Genomic DNA, 21,611 nt, shown 5'->3' on the forward strand with positions numbered 1-21,611 from the left:
ATTCCTCGATAAACTTATTTCAGTTTCAATTTCATTTTAAAATTTCTATTTTAGTTGATCATATATTGACGTTATTTTCCCTTAATATGAACTACCTCTTGAGATCTGAAAGTTTACAAATTATAAATATGTTTAAAAAAAATCATTTAATTAGCTGAAAAGTTGTAGCAAATCATGTTTTAGTTTCAATGACAAATATATTTCATTATTATTTATTTGTTCTGCTAGATCATTTACTGAAATTATTTTTATAAGAATTTGTTCAACATACATGAAATAAATTGGTGAAGGAATAGCAATAATATAAAAAGTCCTATAACAAAATTCAGCTGCTCACAGCTGACTGTAATACTTTTAAAATTATTAAAAATTGTATTTTCAAATCACATGGTTAATTTAACTACATTGGGGATACACACAGAAATCACAAATAACGTAATACATCAAATGAACAAATCCACAATGGCCTAACACACAGGATACTCCCGGACGAAGGTTCGAACCCTAATCACGGCCTTTGTGGATTTATTCACATTGGGGATTTTTTAAATTGTACTTTTTCTTGTTTACTTTTGTCATGCTCCCTTGAGTCCAGTTGAATCGTTAGGAATGATCTTCACTGAACCCAAGATGATGTTCAGGGAACAAAATAACATTTGAATACTTAATGACTTGTGAGTAGCCTCTCTAACATCATGCAGTAAATGATTGTTTGTAACACCGGTTGGTAGTTCATTGGCTCGTCTTCCTCGTTTTTGTAATATTGGTGACAAATCTGACCTTTTCCATATCTTTGGCAATTCACTCTTTAGCAGAATTGAGGTAAATAGTGCTTGAGGGGGTGTGCTTAGTTCCCTCGTTGAGGCTTAAGTGTGCATTGTAACCGTCCCTCACAGTAACACACGGGAGTGACCGTCACTCAGAGTAACACACGGGAGTGACCGTCCCTCACAGTAACACACAGGGGGTGACATAACTAAGCGAATTTCATAACACTCTAAATACCCACGAGGCTAGTTATGATCTAAATAACAACCTTTAACCACCACTAAGAGCTGTTCAACAGAAATTATCAATAGAATTACATTATCTATATAACCGAGTGAATAAACGGTTATTTCCACCATTTTAATTAATTCCCGAAGATCATTCGCCTATGCAATTTATTACCTTAATCTATGTAATCAGTATAAGGTTGTATTATACCTGATTCAACCTGCACTAATCCTAGTCTTTAATTACACTGCATTGTAATTATTTAAGCCAACCATAAAAATGCGATTATTCAAGACACTTCAGTAAATATCATCATTTACATACCAACAGTCAAACGTACAGACGCAGCTTAGCGTGTGTGTGTGTGTGTGTGTGTGTGTGTGTGTGTGTGTGTGTGTGTGTGTGTGTGTGTGTGTGAGTGTGTGTGAGTGTGTGTGTGTGTGTGTGTGTGTGTGTCAAGCTTATCCTCATTAAAAGACTGCGATGCTGCAGCTGTTATAGGATTTTAAGATGTGCTCGAAGAGCTTAACACAGCATTCTCCTCTTATAGGATAAGAAGATAATATACGAAAGTAAACCAAACGCATTAGGCGTGGCAGGTTGCCTCAGCCACATAAAATCTTACATAAATGCATAATTAGCCATACTGTGTATGATATATTGTATATGTAAGTTACTATTTCCTAGTAATACACAAAAAGATCCTAACTATGCCGAGTTGAATATTTTGTTTGTATACGTCCAAGCAAAATCGAATAATTGGAAGTTAACTGTATTTTTTGCCTAATTTCCTATTATACCTCAATTTATAGAAGTAACATTCAATAATGAACAAATCCACAAGGGCCGTGACGAGGATCCAAGAAATGGGGATTTGTTCATTTGATACATCACGTTAGTGTGATCTCTGTGTGTAACATTCTATATTACCAACGACATATCAAGAGCAACAGCCTCATGCACGCTGAATCCTAAACAAAGTTAAGGATTCAATATAGATTACAAATTGCGAATCAGAGTTGTGTTATATATTTCTCGGTTCTATTTGTAGTTGAAGTTCCACTTCATTTTGTCTGATTCCGATTGAGTGCAATCTAATCTAATCTAATGTGAAATCTAATGAAATATAATCACTGCAAAATTATGCAATAATTGTATGATTAAGTGGCAACCTGGCCAATCATCTAAGGGTCAAATAAGCAAATGGATATCCAAATGCTATCCCAAAAATATAACCTAAATTAGGCTATCTAACCAAACAAATTTATCCTCACCTAAAATAGAGTTTAACAACACTGAAAAATACAATTGTTATACATATACGTTAGGAATTAGTTTCCTATAGTGATCTGTGACAAAACTTCTCCTGGTAAATAATTCCTAGTATAGTAAATGCTATAATCTATAGCATTACTGTCATCGTTAACTATATATAATCACGCGTTGTTCTGTGGATTCCGTTTCCTCGGCACTGTAATATTGCGAAATTCCCGTTTATCCGCTATGATCCATATCATTATCTATGATCAATATCTATAATCAATATCTGTTATCAGTATTTCAACGCTGATTAACATTATGCAACGCCTGTAAATGGCGTATAATGTTGTATAATGTATACATTATATGTATGATGTATAATACAACGCCTGCAAATGGATTACGAGGAGAAAATAACAGGCTTCTGGCTTTTCAATGGAATACCAATTACTCACCAAAATCTGTAAGGACAAATTGCATTGTACATATTTGTATATTAATATCTGTAAGAGGGTATATATATATTGGAGGCCAGAGGCTTAGAGCTAGTCTCACTCAACTTTGCAGGATGACTGGTGAAGGGGAGGGGGGGGGGCTGTTACCAATATAGGCGGGTATATTGCTCCGTATACTAGTATATACTATATAATATATAGTATATAGTCCGGGTATATAGGTGGTCGGTTTAGCTTGAGCTACTTCAACCCTATGTGATTATTTATAACTCAATAATCTTATTTGAATTTCAATTTCACCACAAGAGGTATATATTTACTGCTGGGTGAACAGCGGCATTAGGTAATAGGAAATGTGTACCACCTCCCGGATCATACAGATACGTCATCTACCACATCATACAGATGCTAAATACTCATACAGACATAACATCCATACAATTAAAACACCCAGTCAGAAAACAGACAAACAAGCAGTCTAAACTCTCAGACAGTAAAATTCTCCCAGTCAAAACACGGAGACAAACACACACAGTCAAACACACAGTCAAAACACGGAGACAAACACACACAGTCAAAACACACAGTCAAACACGGAGACAAACACACACACAGTCAAAAGCGAAGACAGTTTGACACAGATAGCGATATAGCAAACATCGTCCTCATTAATATTACAACATTGAACATCCTTTTTTTTTTTTTACTCAGGCCATATCAGATCGTATCGTCAGTGAGTGTTAATTAAACATTCACTATAACATTTGGGCTAGATACCATTTTGGATAGAGTCGAAAAGCAATCAAATAAAAAAAATGTTTGGTGTGTGATTAACGTGTTTAAACAACGTGATATTGTTGAGGAAAAACAACAACATTTACATCAGTGATAAAAGTATGTGTTACATGAGCCAACATTCGGGAGAAAAAAATACAAATGAGCATTTTACATATGAAAACTAAAGGCGGGGTGTTCAACAGTATCGTTTCATGTGGGTTTATTCACATTTTCAGGCTGGTAATCTCCATTTCAGTACACTCATCTCACTTTCTGCTCAATATTCCCCATTTACAAAAGCGTTTGGTTCCATTAATGACTATTATTCGCAGCCATTGGGGGACAGTTATAAATATAGTCAATAGGGAAAGATATTAACGTGTGATTAGATTTAGCCGTTAATACCCAATCAGAGAGAGGCCCCTTGTCATCCCAATCAGAGGAAGGCTCTCGTCACCCAATCACAGAGGGAGGCCCTCTACACTTAATTGAAAACGACCTGCAAGGGATTGGGTATGAGGACAATGAGCTGGACCTAACATCAGTAAGAGGAGAAAGGGGGACAAGAAACATGAAATATCTAAAGGCATTAATAAAGTACAAAAATATATTTAAAATACAGTCCTACAGAACAAGAGCGCATTACTGTAAGTCTAAGAACCAGACGAGTTACAGCGGTCTCAGAAACTGTACTTTTAGCTTGAGAGTTGTAGGAAACTAAGACGAACTAAATAAGCAAGTTGTAGAAACTATCTCCATTCATGATTGTAGTAGATTTAATAGAAAAATAGATCAGGATTAGACAACCATCGGCTGGAAAGACGGGATTCAAGAGCTAAAGCTCGATCCTGTAGGCACAAATAGATGAACACAACCATCTTTGTGTACAGAGGGTCCCTGGCAGATATATGGAAACAGGTAAACATAATTCCAATTTATAAACATTGTAGTAGGGAAGACCCTCTTAATTATAGACCTGCATCGTTGACAAGCGTCGTAGTTAAAACATTAGAAAAAAATATTTAACATCAAATGGGCAAAACACTTGAAGAGAAATTATATAAAAACAGACAGTATGATTTTCGAACAGGAAGATCCTGGCTAACAAATCTACATATTTTCTATGATAGAGCCAAAAAGATTTCACAGGAAAGAGAAGTTTGAGTTGACTGCATTTATGTAGACAAAAATGCTTCCGGTAGAGTACCACGTAAGAAGTTGTTCCGTAGACTGCAACATACTTGAGAGGTGACAGGGAGACTTCTTACATGGATGAGCAATTTTTTGACAGAAAAATGAGGGGGGTAATCATCGGAAATGTATCAGACTAAAGAGATGTTACTAGTGGAGTATCACAGGGTTCAGTTCTAGCACCAGTAATGCTCATTATGTATATAAAAAGATCTATCAGAGTAGTTAACAAGGGGAATACACTAGGAAATAATGTGGTGGAGGCAGACTCCAAACAGTTTCAAATATGATAGAGCCCAGTAAGCTCAGGAACCTGAACACCAGTTGATTGAACGGTCAGAGGCGGGCCCAAAGAGCCGAAGCTCAACCACCGCAAGCACAATTAGATAAGTACAATTAAATAGGTACAAATATACATTATTCAAAACATTAAACTTATAACAGCCTCTCTAAAACAAACTTTCCACCTTTCTCGAACATGTCAGCGAGTACCCACGACCCGGAACCGTAAACACGACGCAAATAGAATGTATCCTTCATGTTTTTACTTGCAAATTTAATCGCTAAATAAAGCAATAAGGATCGAGGAGTCGTGTGGCGCCCATTACTGGTTATCGTTACTAAATACGCCATGTTGTGAGGCAATTATTTTACATATATTTAAGAAAATAATAACTTCACTCTGCGGTGAAGGTCAGATTCAGAAGTGTAAATACAGGTACTGAGTTCTTTAAAATGTTATGACATCAATAATAATTTACATAACGCTGAACAATTTACTAAACTGTTTATAATGTGACAGTTTTCTTAAGGCTCCTTCAACCTTAAACTTAACAATGGTCCTATTCATAACATCAATAAAAAGACAGAAAAGAACTCCGTTGGCCACGTGATGAACAGAATCCGTTATAAAATCTTCGACGCAGTGTGACAGGATCGAACCAGCGTTCTGGGAGCCCCCAGACGAATGTCGTACCCATGAACCATGATATACTTCAAGGTTACACAACCTGGAGTCTGCCCAAACTCACTAGGAATTTGGAGGCACCGAACGGGTACCCAAGGCAATAATGCGATGTAACTTCCATATGTTGACCAGACCACACACTAGAAGGTGAAGGGACGACAAGGTTTCGGTCCGGCCTGGACCATTCTCAAGTCGATTCACAATCGACTTGAGAATGGTCCAGGATGGACCGAAACGTCGTCCCTTCACCTTCTAGTGTCTGGTCTGGTCAACATACTTCAGCCACGTTATTGTGACTCATCGCCTGCATAACTTCCATTCACTCTGGTGTAGGCAATGGAGTTCTCCACTAAACATTCAACAGATGCATATTGAAATCACGTTATATAGCAGTCGATATCAGTGTAATTATATTGAAAGCAACTGCCTAGTCCAACATTTCTTCTTCAGCAATAATGACCGGTAGAGTATGATATTCGAGTCCTTGGAAGCTTGTTCCTATTCGATTCCTTGGAAACTTGTTCCTTATGCTTAAATTTACATAAAGAACAAAGGGTGTGTGACTTTGTCTAAAGGAATAGTGGAGCATTCTTGTCGTGGTAAATTTGAGGGGCATAAGCGGATTCAATTTGCCCAATATGCTGCAAAATCCTTGAAATGTATTTTCCTAAAAATGTGAAGATCAGGTTATGTCAATAACATTGATATTCAAGTAGAGAATTCGTGTTTTCAGTGTACAAAACGTGTATACAACACGATTTGTATTTGTAATACTGAAAACGAATAAAACATACTCTTCTAACAATCACATCGTAAGGAAACTACTTATTTGTTATCTTTAACATTAAATACATGCATTTATATACATGTATTAACTTACACATTTTGGCAGGAAAATATATGAATACATGTTTAAACGAGAAATGTTTTAAGAGAGTGTTCAAGAAACGATTGGAATCCTTGAACGCAGAAACTCTTAATTAAACCAAGAGGAACGTCCTTTAGATTGAACACGTTTAAGACAAAAGCCACGTCTGGAGAGAGCCTACATACCTCTGCTCTGAAGAGAGTTGGAACATTGAAGTATCCTGTAGGATGGTCCGTCACGACGATAAAGGGTGGAGCCAAGATGTTCTTAAGGCCTCGAGTGATGGCTAGTGTCAGGAGGCCTATACCCATAGATGTCGCCCCAGACTGCCAGGAAATGCCGGTGTAGAGATCCCAGGCAGCCCAGACACCCCGCCAGTGGTTGACACAGCACACGCAGTACACCGAAGTGTAGAGCCGAGACACAAGGAGGTGCAGGCTAGGCCGTCGGGAATGGTTGCAGAAAGTATTTAGCGGACGTTGCAGAAGGCAAAATAACATGCCAGAGAACACCCCCATCGCGAACGAAGTAGCGACCGACAGTTGCTTGTGTCCCGGCAGCAGGAACTCATCCATAAGCTGCCAGCAACCCCGCCAGTAACCCACCACAAGGGGAGCGAACACAAAGATAGACAAGAAGGAGTCCAGTAATCCCAGACATCCTATACATATCCGCCTTCGAGCCCCACCTGTGATTGTGGTCCCGGACTCTCTCATGGCTCGGTAGCTCCTTAACTGGTTCTCAGACTTGAATGCAAACCACTCAAAACGCTTTTTAATTATCTAATAACAAATCACACATACATTTCAGTGTTTCACAAACTTAAAATAAAAAAATATCCACTTTTATTCGAATTTCTGGTTTAAATTTTCCCGGCCGAAACACTTTGTTTCCTTCCTTGCCTCGGCTTTAGAGAACCTGGCGGCCGCAGGAGGAAGGTGAAGGAGTCGGATACGGGGTTCAGGGTGGTAGCGGTTGAGGCTGGCTGTGAACTCCTGCCATAGGATGTCCTCATTCGCCTGGTGGGAACAGGGGCCACTCACTGCCAGCCTCCACACTGGCCCACAACACCCGTTCTCGTCTCTATTGCTCTCGTAAACAAAACAAAAAACGTGCTACTTAATGCTACCCAATGTATCCTCTTTTTTTACGTCACGCTACATAAATATGGCCATTGTGTGGTACACCTGTCCCTTTCCAAGTGACAGTCAACGTCCGTAAGCACAGTAGCAATATCTAAAATATATTCCTGCGCTCCAAGTAGTCATTGAGTCCACTCTATGCATGTACATTTGAAAAGTATATTTCACTAGTTTCTTGAGTCTGCACTTAGCTCACATGCAGTATGGGTAGTGGACGCGTGTGGCAGTGTGTTCACGTCGACTAAGAACTCGGGAGTGTGTGTCCTGGGCCGCGGCTTGGTGGCGAGTGTGGTGGTTGTGGGGTTCTGCGCTGCGACTTGGTTGCTGGTGGTGGCTTGGGCATACAGACAGCAGCAGTAGCAGCAGCAGCAGCCGCAGCAGCAGCAGAGGGTAGAGGTGATAGAGGCCTGCTTCGTGATGGTGGAGGCTGATCCGTTGCTAATATTCTCTCCGCATCCGGTATAGAAGCGGCACTCATCTGTGTCCCCCACTTCCCCCCATCTCCTACCCTCTCCTCCTCCTCTCCGCTCGCTGATTAGATAATAACCCTCCGCCGGGCACTGATTCCTACTTCCTCCATCTCACCAACCTCACAGCTCAAACCTGGAAACATCATAACCTTCTCCTCCCTGGCTCCACGCCGCCCATGCGTCACTAAGCGGCTCCGTCATGCTACCGGACACCACACAACATGTCGACCTCTTCCGGTCGCGCTGTGGCAGCTTCGACGATCCCAGCAGACATCCCAGTAGTATCCCACTCTCTCTCTCTCTCCACCTCCAACTAAAGACACTTCTCTCTCTGTCTCACATATATATACACACACGTACTAGGTGGGATACCTAGGGGTGCCCTGGTGTGCTTGAACACTCAAGATCTCTCAGTGTGTTTTTTCTGTCTTTCTATCTGTCTGTGTGTGTATGTCTGACTGTGTGTTTGTCTGTGTGTCTTTGTCTCTGTGTGTATCTATCTATTGTCACTCTTTTCTTTAAACTTCCTACTCCTTTCCTACCCTCTTCTTCTTTTCTATCCTCTCCTCTGTTTCTCTTCTCTTCTTTCCTCTTCTTCTCTTCTCTCATTATCTCTCTCATTTCTTCTCCCTCCTATCCTTCGCCTAACCACTTAGGCTGGACGGTAGAGCGACGTACTCGCATCATGCAGGTCGGAGTTCAATTCCCGACCGTCCTCAAGTGGCTGGACCCCATTCTTTTCCCTCCGTCCCATCCCAAATCATTTTTTCTTCATAATGCTATATAGTCGTAGTAACTTGGCGCTTTCTCCTGATCATTCCCTTCCCCTATCCTTCTCCCCCTCCCCCCCTTTCTTCTCTTCTTTCCAAGTCATCTCTCTCCTATCTCCCTTCTCCGTCTCTATCTCTCTTCTCTCTGTCTCTTCTCTCTCTCCCCTCTTTGTCTCTCCTTTCTGTCTCTCTCTCTCTCTCTCTCTCTCTCTCTCTCTCTCTCTCTCTCTCTCTCTCTCTCTCTCTCTCTCTCTCTCTCTCTCTCTCTCTCTCTCTCACACACACACAGAATATGTAACATTACAAAAATGGAGAAACTGCTCATTATCGGGAAAGCAGAAACAATGATTTGAGACTTGAACAAATCCACAAGGGCCGTGACGAGGATTCGAACCTGCGTCCGAGAGCATCCCAGACGCTGCCTTAATCGACAGCTTAATGATTTCAGCTTGCCGTTGATTGGCGTGTGATCCAGTGGTATGGTGGCAGGTGGTAGAGTCGGGAAAATGCTATGGATTTCTGAGTAAAAGATGGTGGTTTACCTATGGTGATGTTTAAGCACTGGTTTAAAATTTACATTATTTTGCTGTTTTTCGCCGCTATGATTAGAGTATAATGAGGAAAAAATTTATTTTAATTTTCCAAAGAGCAGTGCGCAGTATTTTGTAATGCTATATAGACAAATACTGTGAATTTTTATTTTGTAAAGTTATTTAGCCAGACGGGAGCCATTGAATGCCAATATCGTCATATGAAACAGAACTAAATACTGTTTTCAAATTGTTGTAACCACCCCCCCCCCTCCCCCTTAACTAACCATATTGGGAAAGTACCCTACAAGAATCACCGTACCAAACTGGGTGAGTCAGTTGATTTGAGAGTCAATGCATCTGCCCTCCAACTTCGATCAGATATTCTGATTTATGTAGTCAATAAGAGGCACCAAGCAGTTCCCGGGTCTATCTCTTCCCCTCTTTCTAGTAGTACGTGTGATTTATAAACGGTTTCCATATTTTTTTTACACAAGAAGGTACATTATCAGATGACATATGACTCTTCTTAGCAGGATCAGACTTCTCACTTTCTACAGCTTTTCTTAAGCCAAACCTCCCCTTTAGCTCCCCCTGGAACATGGTCCGTCATATGATTTAAAACCAGGACCCTAATTACTTGATTTAGCTAGATTCTTGGTCGATATATCTAGTGAGGCTTTGGGGCGAGCGTTGTAACACTGTACCACTGACTAAATGTATCTGGTTACCTGGTTGATGGGGTTCTGGGAGTTCTTCTACTTCCCAAGCCCGGCCCGAGGCCAGGCTTGACTTGTGAGAGTTTGGTCCACCAGGCTGTTGCTTGGAGCGGCCCGCAGGCCCACATACCCACCACAGCCCGGTTGGTCCGGCACTCCTTGGAGGAATAAATCTAGTTTCCTCTTGAAGATGTCCACGGTTGTTCCGGCAATATTTCTTATGCTTGCTGGGAGGACGTTGAACGTCCCAGATAAGACATCTGGCTTATGTCCCCTCTAATTCTCCATTCTTACATAATGATTACAGTAAGTTTCCGGTATCTGTTACAGAATCTCAGAGCCCTCAAATTTGGGATCAGTCTTGTTTCGTTTTGTTTTTGCCAACCCAAAAACGTTCGAGCCTTAGCAACCCACTTATCGAGGCCAATGCTCAGAAAGCATCAATATTACAGTTATCTTGAGGTTATCTTGAGATGATTTCGGGGCTTTTTAGTGTCCCCGCGGCCCGGTCCTCGACCAGGCCTCTACCCCCAGGAAGCAGCCCGTGACAGCTGATTAACACCCAGGTACCTATTTTACTGCTAGGTAACAGGGGCATAGGGTGAAAGAAACTCTGCCCATTGTTTCTCGCCGGCGCTTAGGATTGAACCCAGGACCACAGGATCACAAGTCCAGCGTGCTGTCCGCTCGGCCGACCGGCTCGGCGCAGTACATATATATAATAATATATAAAATTATATCGCTGCTATAATTCTGACTAAAACCCAGCAATTTTGACGTTTGGTCGATTCAGTGAAAATTAGATATAATCGGTGATGGGAAAACAAACCTCTAAACTCTCTAAAACATCGTTTTGCTTAATATTAATTTTTGAGAGATGTAAATGAATGGTAATATGTTATGAAGATTAATAAATATTGTAGTGCGTGAGAGCCTATACGTCCATACGTCAGGCTGCGAGCAGCCGCGTCCAACAGCCTGGTTGATCAGTCCGGCAACCAGGAGGCCTGGTCGACGACCGGGCCGCGGGGACGCTAAGCCCCGAAAGCACCTCAAGGTAACCTCAAGGAGCCTAGCGTGTGTACTCTGAGCCACTACGGTCAGAACATATTTTTTCGTCAACTTTGCATACTAAATGGGAAGCTTTGCTATTGTTTCGTAAATTTATCTATAACTTTGAATAGAAGTACCAGCTTTTAGCATTAGGAGTATTTTAGCATTAATATGTTGGGAGGGAGGAAGGGAATTTCATAGGAGTACCTTCTATGCACCAGGACACAGGAGGTACTCCTATTCTGGGAATACTTGAACAAATCCACAAGGGCCGTGACGAGGATTCGAACCTACGTCCGAGAGGATCCCAGACGCTGCCTTTTGTTCAATTGATGCTTCACGCTATTGTGATTTCTGTGTGTGTTGGGAATACTTGTTTATAGTGCTGGTAAATACAGCAATGACGCGTACTTTTAGCACTGTGTAAATGTAATGGATGAACCTACTTCTAGCAGTTGGGAAATATAATGTAGATCTAGTAAGTTCAGTAGAACTTCGGTTTCAACCCTTTTTCCCTGTCGTAGCTCAGTCGATTAAGGCAGTGTCTGGGATGCTACCGGACGCAGGTTCGAATCCTCGTCACGGCCCTTGTGGATTTGTTCATTTGATGCATCACGTTAGTGTGATCACTGTGTGTGTGATAATGTAGGTGTCTACGTTTAGCACTGGGAAACATGGCTAAGAAAATTTTGGCGCTCTGAAAGTAGGTTTCCTAAGTTTGTTATAACTAACTCTTTAGAGGGAACAGAATTTTATCGAGGGTTATTTTGTCTGGAATTTTTTATTGATTGTTGTGGTAAGATCGTTGGAACGTGTTAAGATCCTCAAAGAACATCATCGAATTTTTGAACTATGGCTGTTTAAAGGACTATCTGATTTACCAAAGACCTGTTTTTTTTTTAATTTATTCAATTCACATGCTTTAAAACACCAACTGGAAGCGCACTTTAATATTCAAAAGAGCTTTTCCCTTTTTTTACACCAAATTTGCATGGAAAGATAAGCTGGAGCATTAGTGCAGCATTTTCAACCTAATATAAATGCAAATTGAGAAGCGAAGGTACTCTACCTCATTTAGCTTACATTTACATGGGATCTCATTTACTTAAACAACAGTGCAAAAAACGACCAAGGACCATCCGTGTGCGGGAAAAAAATCATATCATGTGCCCCAAAACATATATCCAGGAGACCCACTCGTACACTGGTTCCGTCTCTTTGAAAATAAAATTCTCTATCGTTAAAAAAAATGCCGAGTGGCTGGAAGACTCGACTGAATTGGGAACTACCTGCCTCTACCTTCCAGGGCGGCGTCCTCCACCTGCATCGCCTCTTTCCAATTAGCGAAGGAACGAGGTTATTTTTTTTTGACGATGGCTAGCGATCAAAGGTGTTTGCTCTATGCACAAGCAGCTCCTCGGGCGAGATGGTGATTCTTCCCACCATTAACTACTTCAAAGAGGGACGGACGAGGGAGCCGCGGTCGTCAAAGCTTGTATCTTGTCTCTTATTTGTATTCCGTTTCTTTAGATTGATCGTAAGTTCTCTATCTCTATTTTTTCCACCCCACCCTCTTACTCTCACTGTTACACACACACACACACACACACACACACACACACACACACACAGATATGGGGGGGCCTCGTAGCGTGGTGGATAGCGCGCAGGACTCGTAATTCTGTGGCGCGGGTTCGATTCCCGCACGAGGCAGAAACAAATGGGCAAAGTTTCTTTCACCCTAAGTGCCCCTGTTACCTAGCAGTAAATAGGTACCTGGGAGTTAGTCAGCTGTCACGGGCTGCTTCCTGGGGTGTGTGTGTGTGGTGTGGAAAAAAAAAGTAGTTAGTAAACAGTTGATTGACAGTTGAGAGGCGGGCCGAAAGAGCAAAGCTCAACCCCCGCAAGCACAAATAGGTGAGTACTCACACACACACACACACACACACACACACACACACACACACACACACACACACACACACACACACACACACACACAAACACTAGGTTAAACACACACACATTACTTTTTACTTAAACGCACACATACACATACGCTGATGATTGACAGTTGAGAGACGGGACCAAAGAGCTGATGCCCAACCCCCCCCCCTCAAGCACAACTAGGTGAGCTCACACTCACACACACAAACAGGGCCTCGCGGCTTAGTGCACAGCGCTCAGAGGACGCAGTCCTAAGATCCCAGTTCGATTCCCGGGCGAGGGGGGAAACTAATGGGCAGAGTTTCTTTAACCTGATGCTCCTGTTCACCTAGCAACGAATAGGTACCTGGGAGTTAGACAGCTGCTACGGGTTGCTTCCTGAGAATTTGTGTTAAGACAGAAATATTTGTAGCAGACATAATAGAAACAAAATTTCTTTTAGAAAACTTTCTCCGTGACTCAATCACTCGCTTCCCCATTCACTCTCTCTGCCTCTCACTCCGGCACTCACTCACTCACTCCGGCACTCACTCACTCACTCCGGCACTCACTCACTCACTCTGGCACTCACTCACTCACTCCGGCACTCACTCACTCACTCCGGCTCTCACTCACTCACTCCGGCACTCACTCACTCACTCCGGCACTCACTCACTCACTCCGGCACTCACCATTCACTCTGTCTGCCTCTCACTCTGGCACTCACTCACTCCGGCACTCACCATTCACTCTCTCTGCCTCTCACTCCGGCACTCACTCACTCACTCACTCCGGCACTCACCATTCACTCTCTCTGCCTCTCACTCTGGCACTCTCTCACTCCGGCACTCACCATTCACTCTGTCTGCCTCTCACTCTGGCACTCACTCACTCCGGCACTCACCATTCACTCTCTCTGCCTCTCACTCTGGCACTCACTCACTCCGGCACTCACCATTCACTCTGTCTGCCTCTCACTCTGGCACTCACTCACTCCGGCACTCACCATTCACTCTGTCTGCCTCTCACTCTGGCACTCACTCACTCCGGCACTCACCATTCACTCTCTCTGCCTCTCACTCTGGCACTCACTCACTCCGGCACTCACCATTCACTCTCTCTGCCTCTCACTCTGGCACTCACTCACTCCGGCACTCACCATTCACTCTCTCTGCCTCTCACTCTGGCACTCACTCACTCCGGCACTCACCATTCACTCTCTCTGCCTCTCACTCCGGCACTCACTCACTCCGGCACTCACCATTCACTCTCTCTGCCTCTCACTCCGGCACTCACTCACTCCGGCACTCACCATTCACTCTGCCTCTCACTCTGGCACTCACTCACTCCGGCACTCACCATTCACTCTCTCTGCCTCTCACTCTGGCACTCACTCACTCCGGCACTCACCATTCACTCTCTCTGCCTCTCACTCTGGCACTCACTCACTCCGGCACTCACCATTCACTCTGTCTGCCTCTCACTCTGGCACTCACTCACTCCGGCACTCACCATTCACTCTCTCTGCCTCTCACTCTGGCACTCACTCACTCCGGCACTCACCACTCACTCTCTCTGCCTCTCACTCTGGCACTCACTCACTCCGGCACTCCCCATTCACTCTGTCTGCCTCTCACTCTGGCACTCACTCCGGCACTCACCATTCACTCTCTCTGCCTCTCACTCTGACACTCACTCACTCCGGCACTCACCATTCACTCTGTCTGCCTCTCACTCTGGCACTCACTCACTTCGGCACTCACCATTCACTCTCTCTGCCTCTCACTCTGGAACTCACTCCGGCACTCACCATTCACTCTGTCTGCCTCTCACTCTGGCACTCACTCACTCCGGCACTCACCATTCACTCTCTCTGCCTCTCACTCCGGCACTCACTCACTCACTCCGGCACTCACTCACTCACTCACTCCGGCACTCACCATTCACTCTCTCTGCCTCTCACTCTGGCACTCACTCACTCCGGCACTCACCATTCACTCTCTCTGCCTCTCACTCTGGCACTCACTCACTCCGGCACTCACCATTCACTCTCTCTGCCTCTCACTCTGACACTCACTCACTCCGGCACTCACCATTCACTCTGTCTGCCTCTCACTCTGGCACTCACTCACTCCGGCACTCACCATTCACTCTCTCTGCCTCTCACTCAGGCACTCACTCACTCCGGCACTCACCATTCACTCTCTCTGCCTCTCACTCTGACACTCACTCACTCCGGCACTCACCATTCACTCTGTCTGCCTCTCACTCCGGCACTCACTCACTCACTCCGGCACTCACTCACTCACTCACTCCGGCACTCACTCACTCCGGCACTCACTCACTCCGGCACTCACTCACTCCGGCACTCACCATTCACTCTCTCTGCCTCTCACTCTGGCACTCACTCACTCCGGCACTCACCATTCACTCTCTCTGCCTCTCACTCTGGCACTCACTCACTCCGGCACTCACCATTCACTCTCTCTGCCTCTCACTCTGACACTCACTCACTCCGGCACTCACCATTCACTCTGTCTGCCTCTCACTCTGGCACTCACTCACTCCGGCACTCACCATTCACTCTCTCTGCCTCTCACTCTGGAACTCACTCACTCCGGCACTCACCATTCACTCTGTCTGCCTCTCACTCTGGCACTCACTCACTCCGGCACTCACCATTCACTCTGTCTGCCTCTCACTCTGGCACTCACTCCGGCACTCACCATTCACTCTGTCTGCCTCTCACTCTGGCACTCACTCCGGCACTCACCATTCACTCTGTCTGCCTCTCACTCTGGCACTCACTCACTCCGGCACTCACAATTCACTCAGCCGCTACTCATGTTTAACGAGTTTGCTGTCCTTTATTTGTTTGAATCATTTTTGAAATAGTTGATAATATAAAGGATTGTGACATTGTGAACCTTGACTTTAGCAAAACTTTTTATAATACGACTCACCAAAAACCTGATTAGAAAGATTGGGGCTTTATTCTAAAGCTGAATAAGGGTATAGTGATTTCAAAGGAAACAAATGGTATAAATGGAGTCCAGTTTGAATAAAAAAAAAGTTACGGGCTCACCATAGCCCGTGCTACATGAACACTTCGTTCTGAGTAGCAAAATCTATAACAACAACAACTGAATAAAATAAAAGCTGCCTTGTATGGGCCAATAGGCCTTCTGTAGTGTCTTTAATTCATATATAAAACGATTCATATAACTTGCAAAGGATGTAAATCTCCAAAGAGCAGTTGAAACCGAATCTCGTGAGACAGGCAAATATAAGCATCATGTGTGTGTACAGGCTCTCAATGGGTGCTAATGAACACCATCTGTATGTTTGTGAGTCTTGCTCATGGGGGGGTTCTCTGAAGATGGAGGCAGCATACCCAAGGATGCTGCCTCTCTAATGTTAATATGCTCCAAGGCTGCTCTAGTATCTATATCTTCCAAGGCTGCTTTAGTATCTATTTGTTCCAAGGCTGCTTTAGTATCTATTTGTTCCAAGGCTGCTTTAGTATCTATATGTTCCAAGGCTGCTTTAGTATCTATATGTTCCAAGGCTGCTTTAGTATCTATGTTCCAAGGCTGCTTTAGTATCTATATGTTCCAAGGCTGTTCTAGTATCTATATGTTCCAAGGCTGCTTTAGTATCTATATGTTCCAAGGCTGCTTTAGTATCTATATGTTCCAAGGCTGCTTTAGTATCTATTTGTTCCAAGGCTGCTTTAGTATCTATTTGTTCCAAGGCTGCTTTAGTATCTATATGTTCCAAGGCTGCTTTAGTATCTATATGTTCCAAGGCTGCTTTAGTATCTATATGTTCCAAGGCTGCTTTAGTATCTATATGTTCCAAGGCTGCTTTAGTATCAATATGTTCCAAGGCTGCTCTACTATCTATATGCTCCAAGGCTACTCTAGTATCAATATGTTCCAAGGCTGCTCTACTATCTATATGCTCCAAGGCTGCTCTAGTATCAACATGTTCCAAGGCTGCTCTAGTATCTATATGCTCCAAGGCTGCTCTAGTATCAATATGTTCCAAGGCTGCTCTACTATCTATATGCTCCAAGGCTGCTCTAGTATCAACATGTTCCAAGGCTGCTCTAGTATCTATATGTTCCAAGGCTGCTCTAGTATCTATATGCTCCAAGGCTGCTCTAGTATCTATATGCTCCAAGGCTGCTCTAGTATCTATATGCTCCAAGGCTGCTCTACTATCTATATGCTCCAAGGCTGCTCTAGTATCAACATGTTCCAAGGCTGCTCTAGTATCTATATGCTCCAAGGCTGCTCTAGTATCTATATGCTCCAAGGCTGCTCTAGTATCTATATGCTCCAAGGCTGCTCTAGTATCAACATGTTCCAAGGCTGCTCTAGTATCTATATGTTCCAAGGCTGCTCTAGTATCTATATGCTCCAAGGCTGCTCTAGTATCTATATACTCCAAGGCTGCTCTAGTATCTATATGCTCCAAGGCTGCTCTAGTATCTATATGTTCCAAGGCTGCTCTAGTATCTATATGTTCCAAGGCTGCTCTAGTATCTATATGCTCCAAGGCTGCTCTAGTATCTATACATGTTGCAATGTTGCTCTAGTATTTGTATGTTCTTAGGATGTGCTATTGACTTGCAACATATATTCACACACTACAGCAAAACTTGGAACACATAAACATCAGAGATTCACATCCACCAGGATCCTGCCTTCCGATCCTAGCATGTGTTGAAACGTTTGCAACTGTAAACGTTGAATTTAACGTTGTCACATATTATTGAAGTCTTATTATGTCTGAATGACAGGTCACGCTTTCCTAATATATTTATATATATATATATATATATATATATATATATATATATATATATATATATATATATATATATATATATATATGTATATATATATATATATATATATATATATATATATATATATATATATATATATATATATATATATATATATATATCGTCTCTGGTTGGTATAGAGCTGGTAGCTGAATCAGTAGTTCATCTAGTCAATTCAAAGACATTATTCATAAATGTTTCTACATTTACAACTGAGTTAGTTTACACAAATTTTCAGTAAATTATTTACCAAAGAAAAAGTCATAAAAATAACATAATACGTAATATCTATAATTACAATTAATTATATTCTATATATATCTAAATCTGAAGCTTGAAGTATATTCAAGCTTCAGATTTAGAAACTGGATTTATCAGTGATTTGAAAATCATTAAAGTTGTCAAAATCTGAATCAGAAACTATATTCACAACAAGTTATACAGATCATTAGAGCAGCAGTAGTAAAAGTAGAATTCGTAGTTAAAATCAGTAGAAGTAGAAGTAGAAGTAGTAGAAGTAGAAGTAGAAGTGGAAGTAGTAGTGAAATAGCAGAAGTCGTAGTGCGGTAGCCAGCAAATTAGGTAGTAAGATTTAGCTAGAAGAATCATTATTAGTACATTAATAGTAGCATAAAAATATTTTCAGTGGCAGTAGTAGTAGTAGTTGAAGTAGAGGCAATAGTAGTAGAAGTAATAGTAGTTGTAGTTTTTGTAATAGTAGTAATCAAAACAGTTGTGATTATTGGTCTCGTTGGCCTATCACTGGAGTTTGTGGACGATAAAGACTGTTGCAACTGTCTTTGGTGTAGGGAAATGGGGAAAAACTTCACCTACATTCAAACTCCCCTTTACCCTCACTCCTCACTCTCCCCTTTACCCTCACTCCTCACTCTCCCCTTTACCCTCACTCCTCACCCTTCCCTTTACCCTCACTCCTCAACCTTCCCTTTACCCTCACTCCTCACCCTTCCCTTTACCCTCACTCCTCAACCTTCCCTTTACCCTCACTCCTCACCCTTCCCTTTACCCTCAGTCCTCACCCTCACGCCGTCTTACCCTCATCCTTGCTTTCCCCTAACCCACCCGACGCTGTTCCCTCGTTCTAGAAATAGAGCCTAATTCTGCCTTGAAGCGTTTTCCCCTCAAAATCTTCTTCTTTCCCCTCGCCTCCCCTTACCGTCCCTCTTACTCGTCCCTAGCCCTTACCTCACCCATTCCCTCGCCGTCCCCTCATCCTCCCCTCGCCCTTCTCTAGCCCCTCCTGCTAATCCTTTCCCCTCTCCCTTCCCTCTTTCCGCTCTACCGATCAGTACAAGGGGGAAAGAAACATAGCACGATATAGGGGTATTTTATCTAATGTTGCCACTACCACAATTACTTCCACCGCTAATACTAGCACCATAGCAGCGCTAGACGCAGCGGTGCACACCAGGGGGAGTCAACTGCACAGTTCTAATGTTGTTATAGATTCAGCTACTCGGAACAAGTTCCAAGTAGCACGGGCTAAGGTGAGCACTTAGTGGACTTACCTGGCACAGGAGCGGGGCTGTGGTGAGCCCGTAGTGGACTTACCTGGCACAGGAACGGGGCTGTGGTGAGCCCGTAGTGGACTTACCTGGCACAGGAGCGGGGCTGTGGTGAGCCCGTAGTGGACTTACCTGGCACAGGAGCGGGGCTGTGGTGAGCCCGTAGTGGACTTACCTGACACAGGAACGGGGCTGTGGTGAGCCCGTAGTGGACTTACCTGGCACAGGAACGGGGCTGTGGTGAGCCCGTAGTGGACTTACCTGGCACAGGAACGGGGCTGTGGTGAGCCCGTAGTGGACTTACCAGGCACAGGAGCGGTGCTGTGCTTATAGATCTAAATCGGTTGTCAGATAAGTGCCACATTCTAATGAGGGGTAAGATATGCATTACATTCAAACCCTGTAGTGTCAATGAGTCCTCTGTTTCAATGTTTACATTCTGATCCGAGCATCAGTGGATTCATAATTTGTATTGAGTTCGTACAGCGCCTGAGATGAATGATAAGAAATACCGAAGGCGTTAGTGGTAATCGTGTGTCATCAGAATATCTTCCTCTTAGAACTACGAAGAGGATTCTAATCCGCTAAACTTGGTATGGTTATGAATGGTTTTATGAATGGTTATCATATATGTAAAGTGAAGATTGTGCGTAGAGGGAATTATCAGGGAAAAGCGCCAAGCCATTACGACTATATAGCACTTGGAAGGGGTCAGGATAAGGATTTGGGATGGGACGGGGGGGAAAGGAATGGTGCCCAACCACTTGTGGACGGTCGGAGATTGAACGCCGACCTGCATGAAGCGTGACCGTCGCTCTACCGTCTAGTCCAAGTGGTTGAATTATGCAAAGTGAAGTACCCGTTTGCTGAATAGAATTCCCTCCATTATCCGCGAACGCAAATACTTCCTCTCTCTCTCGTGGTCTAATAATTCATCTGAAGTACGTGAAGGTGCCAGATACTGACCTTATTTTTATATTCATGTATGCAATGATGAGCTGCAGTTTCCTTTTTTCTATTTAAGAGTCAAATATGACTCTTGACTCTTGACTTAAAGTCTACTGGCGATAATTACCATGGTGCTAAGGGGGTAGAAATAGCCTAAGCTACTCTATCCCTTTGAGATGTATTTCTTTCTTGTCTCAATAAACATACTTGAACTTGAACCATGGTTATCTTGGGAGTTATCTTGGGATGATTTCGGGGCTTTAGTGTCCCCGCGGCCCGGTCCTCGACCAGGCCTCCACCCCCAGGAAGCAGCCCGTGACAGCTGACTAACACCCAGGTACCTATTTACTGCTAGGTAACAGGGGCATAGGGTGAAAGAAACTCTGCTCATTGTTTCTCGCCGGCGCCTGAGATCGAACCCAGGACCACAGGATCACAAGTCCCGCGTGCTGTCCGCTCGGCCGACCAGCTCCCTCTTATGGTGCTGGCATAACAAAATTTGCACGTATTTTTGTTGATATTTCTAGGTAACTGTATTTGTACTTATTTCTTATTTGTACTTATTTGTGTATTTCATAGATATTGTAGTGGTGTTTATTGCTCAATGTGGCCATCTGTTTCTGTCGGAAACTCGTATTCCATGTTAGTGCTCCGTTGATTATATCTTAGTATGCTCTTTCTTGGTTTATTCATTATCTACGCCAATATACAAGAGCTTTTCTCCTTATTTCAATCGCTGTTAGTTGTGATTTTCAATCTTAAGGTGAATATTTTAAGTCGGTCTGGGAGCTTCCATTACAATTCGCATTGCACACTTAAAAAAAACTCAAACTTGACCCACAGAAGGGAGCCAGTCGGCCGAGCGGACAGCACGCTGGACTTGTGATCCTGTGGTCCTGGGTTCGATCCCAGGCGCCGGCGAGAAACATTGGGCAGAGTTTCTTTCACCCTATGCCCCTGTTACCTAGCAGTAAAATAGGTACCTGGGTGTTAGTCAGCTGTCACGGGCTGCTTCCTGGGGGTGGAGGCCCGGTTGAGGACCAGGCCGCGGGGACACTAAAGCCCCGAAATCATCTCCAGATAACCTCCAGATAACAGACTAGAAGTAACTAGCAAAACCTGACTAGAAAAAAGGAATGCAATAGTTTCGTGCATAAA

At 43.3% G+C, this 21,611-nt stretch overlaps 2 protein-coding genes and 1 non-coding gene across 4 annotated transcripts in view; 1 reads left to right on the plus strand and 2 right to left on the minus strand.

The window, feature by feature from the left end:
• fusl (fuseless) overlaps positions 1-8,162 on the minus strand; it is a 62,051-nt gene extending 53,889 nt beyond the window's left edge. For both annotated transcript variants that reach the window (XR_011224956.1, XM_069314094.1), the window contains exon 1: positions 6,700-8,162. Coding sequence is in view for 1 of the 2 variants with exons in the window: in XM_069314094.1 (XP_069170195.1) it covers positions 6,700-7,230 (531 nt within the window). In the remaining variant the exon portion in view is untranslated. The remainder of the gene's footprint in view (positions 1-6,699) is intronic.
• Positions 8,163-12,840: 4,678 nt separating this feature from the next.
• On the plus strand, positions 12,841-12,911 carry TRNAT-CGU (transfer RNA threonine (anticodon CGU)). Its single transcript has one exon. It is a non-coding gene; the product is annotated as a tRNA-Thr (tRNA).
• A 3,786-nt stretch (positions 12,912-16,697) lies between these two features.
• LOC138357507 (uncharacterized) lies at positions 16,698-20,675 on the minus strand. The gene is made up of 2 exons (XM_069314364.1): positions 20,661-20,675; positions 16,698-17,723 (listed from the first exon to the last, which is right to left on the minus strand). The coding sequence occupies exons 1-2, from the start codon at positions 20,673-20,675 to the stop codon at positions 16,698-16,700; spliced, it is 1,041 nt and encodes a 346-aa protein (XP_069170465.1).
• Positions 20,676-21,611: the final 936 nt, after the last annotated feature.

This window comes from Procambarus clarkii, chromosome 78 (genome assembly GCF_040958095.1).
Source record: "Procambarus clarkii isolate CNS0578487 chromosome 78, FALCON_Pclarkii_2.0, whole genome shotgun sequence".
Lineage (NCBI taxonomy): Eukaryota > Metazoa > Arthropoda > Malacostraca > Decapoda > Cambaridae > Procambarus > Procambarus clarkii.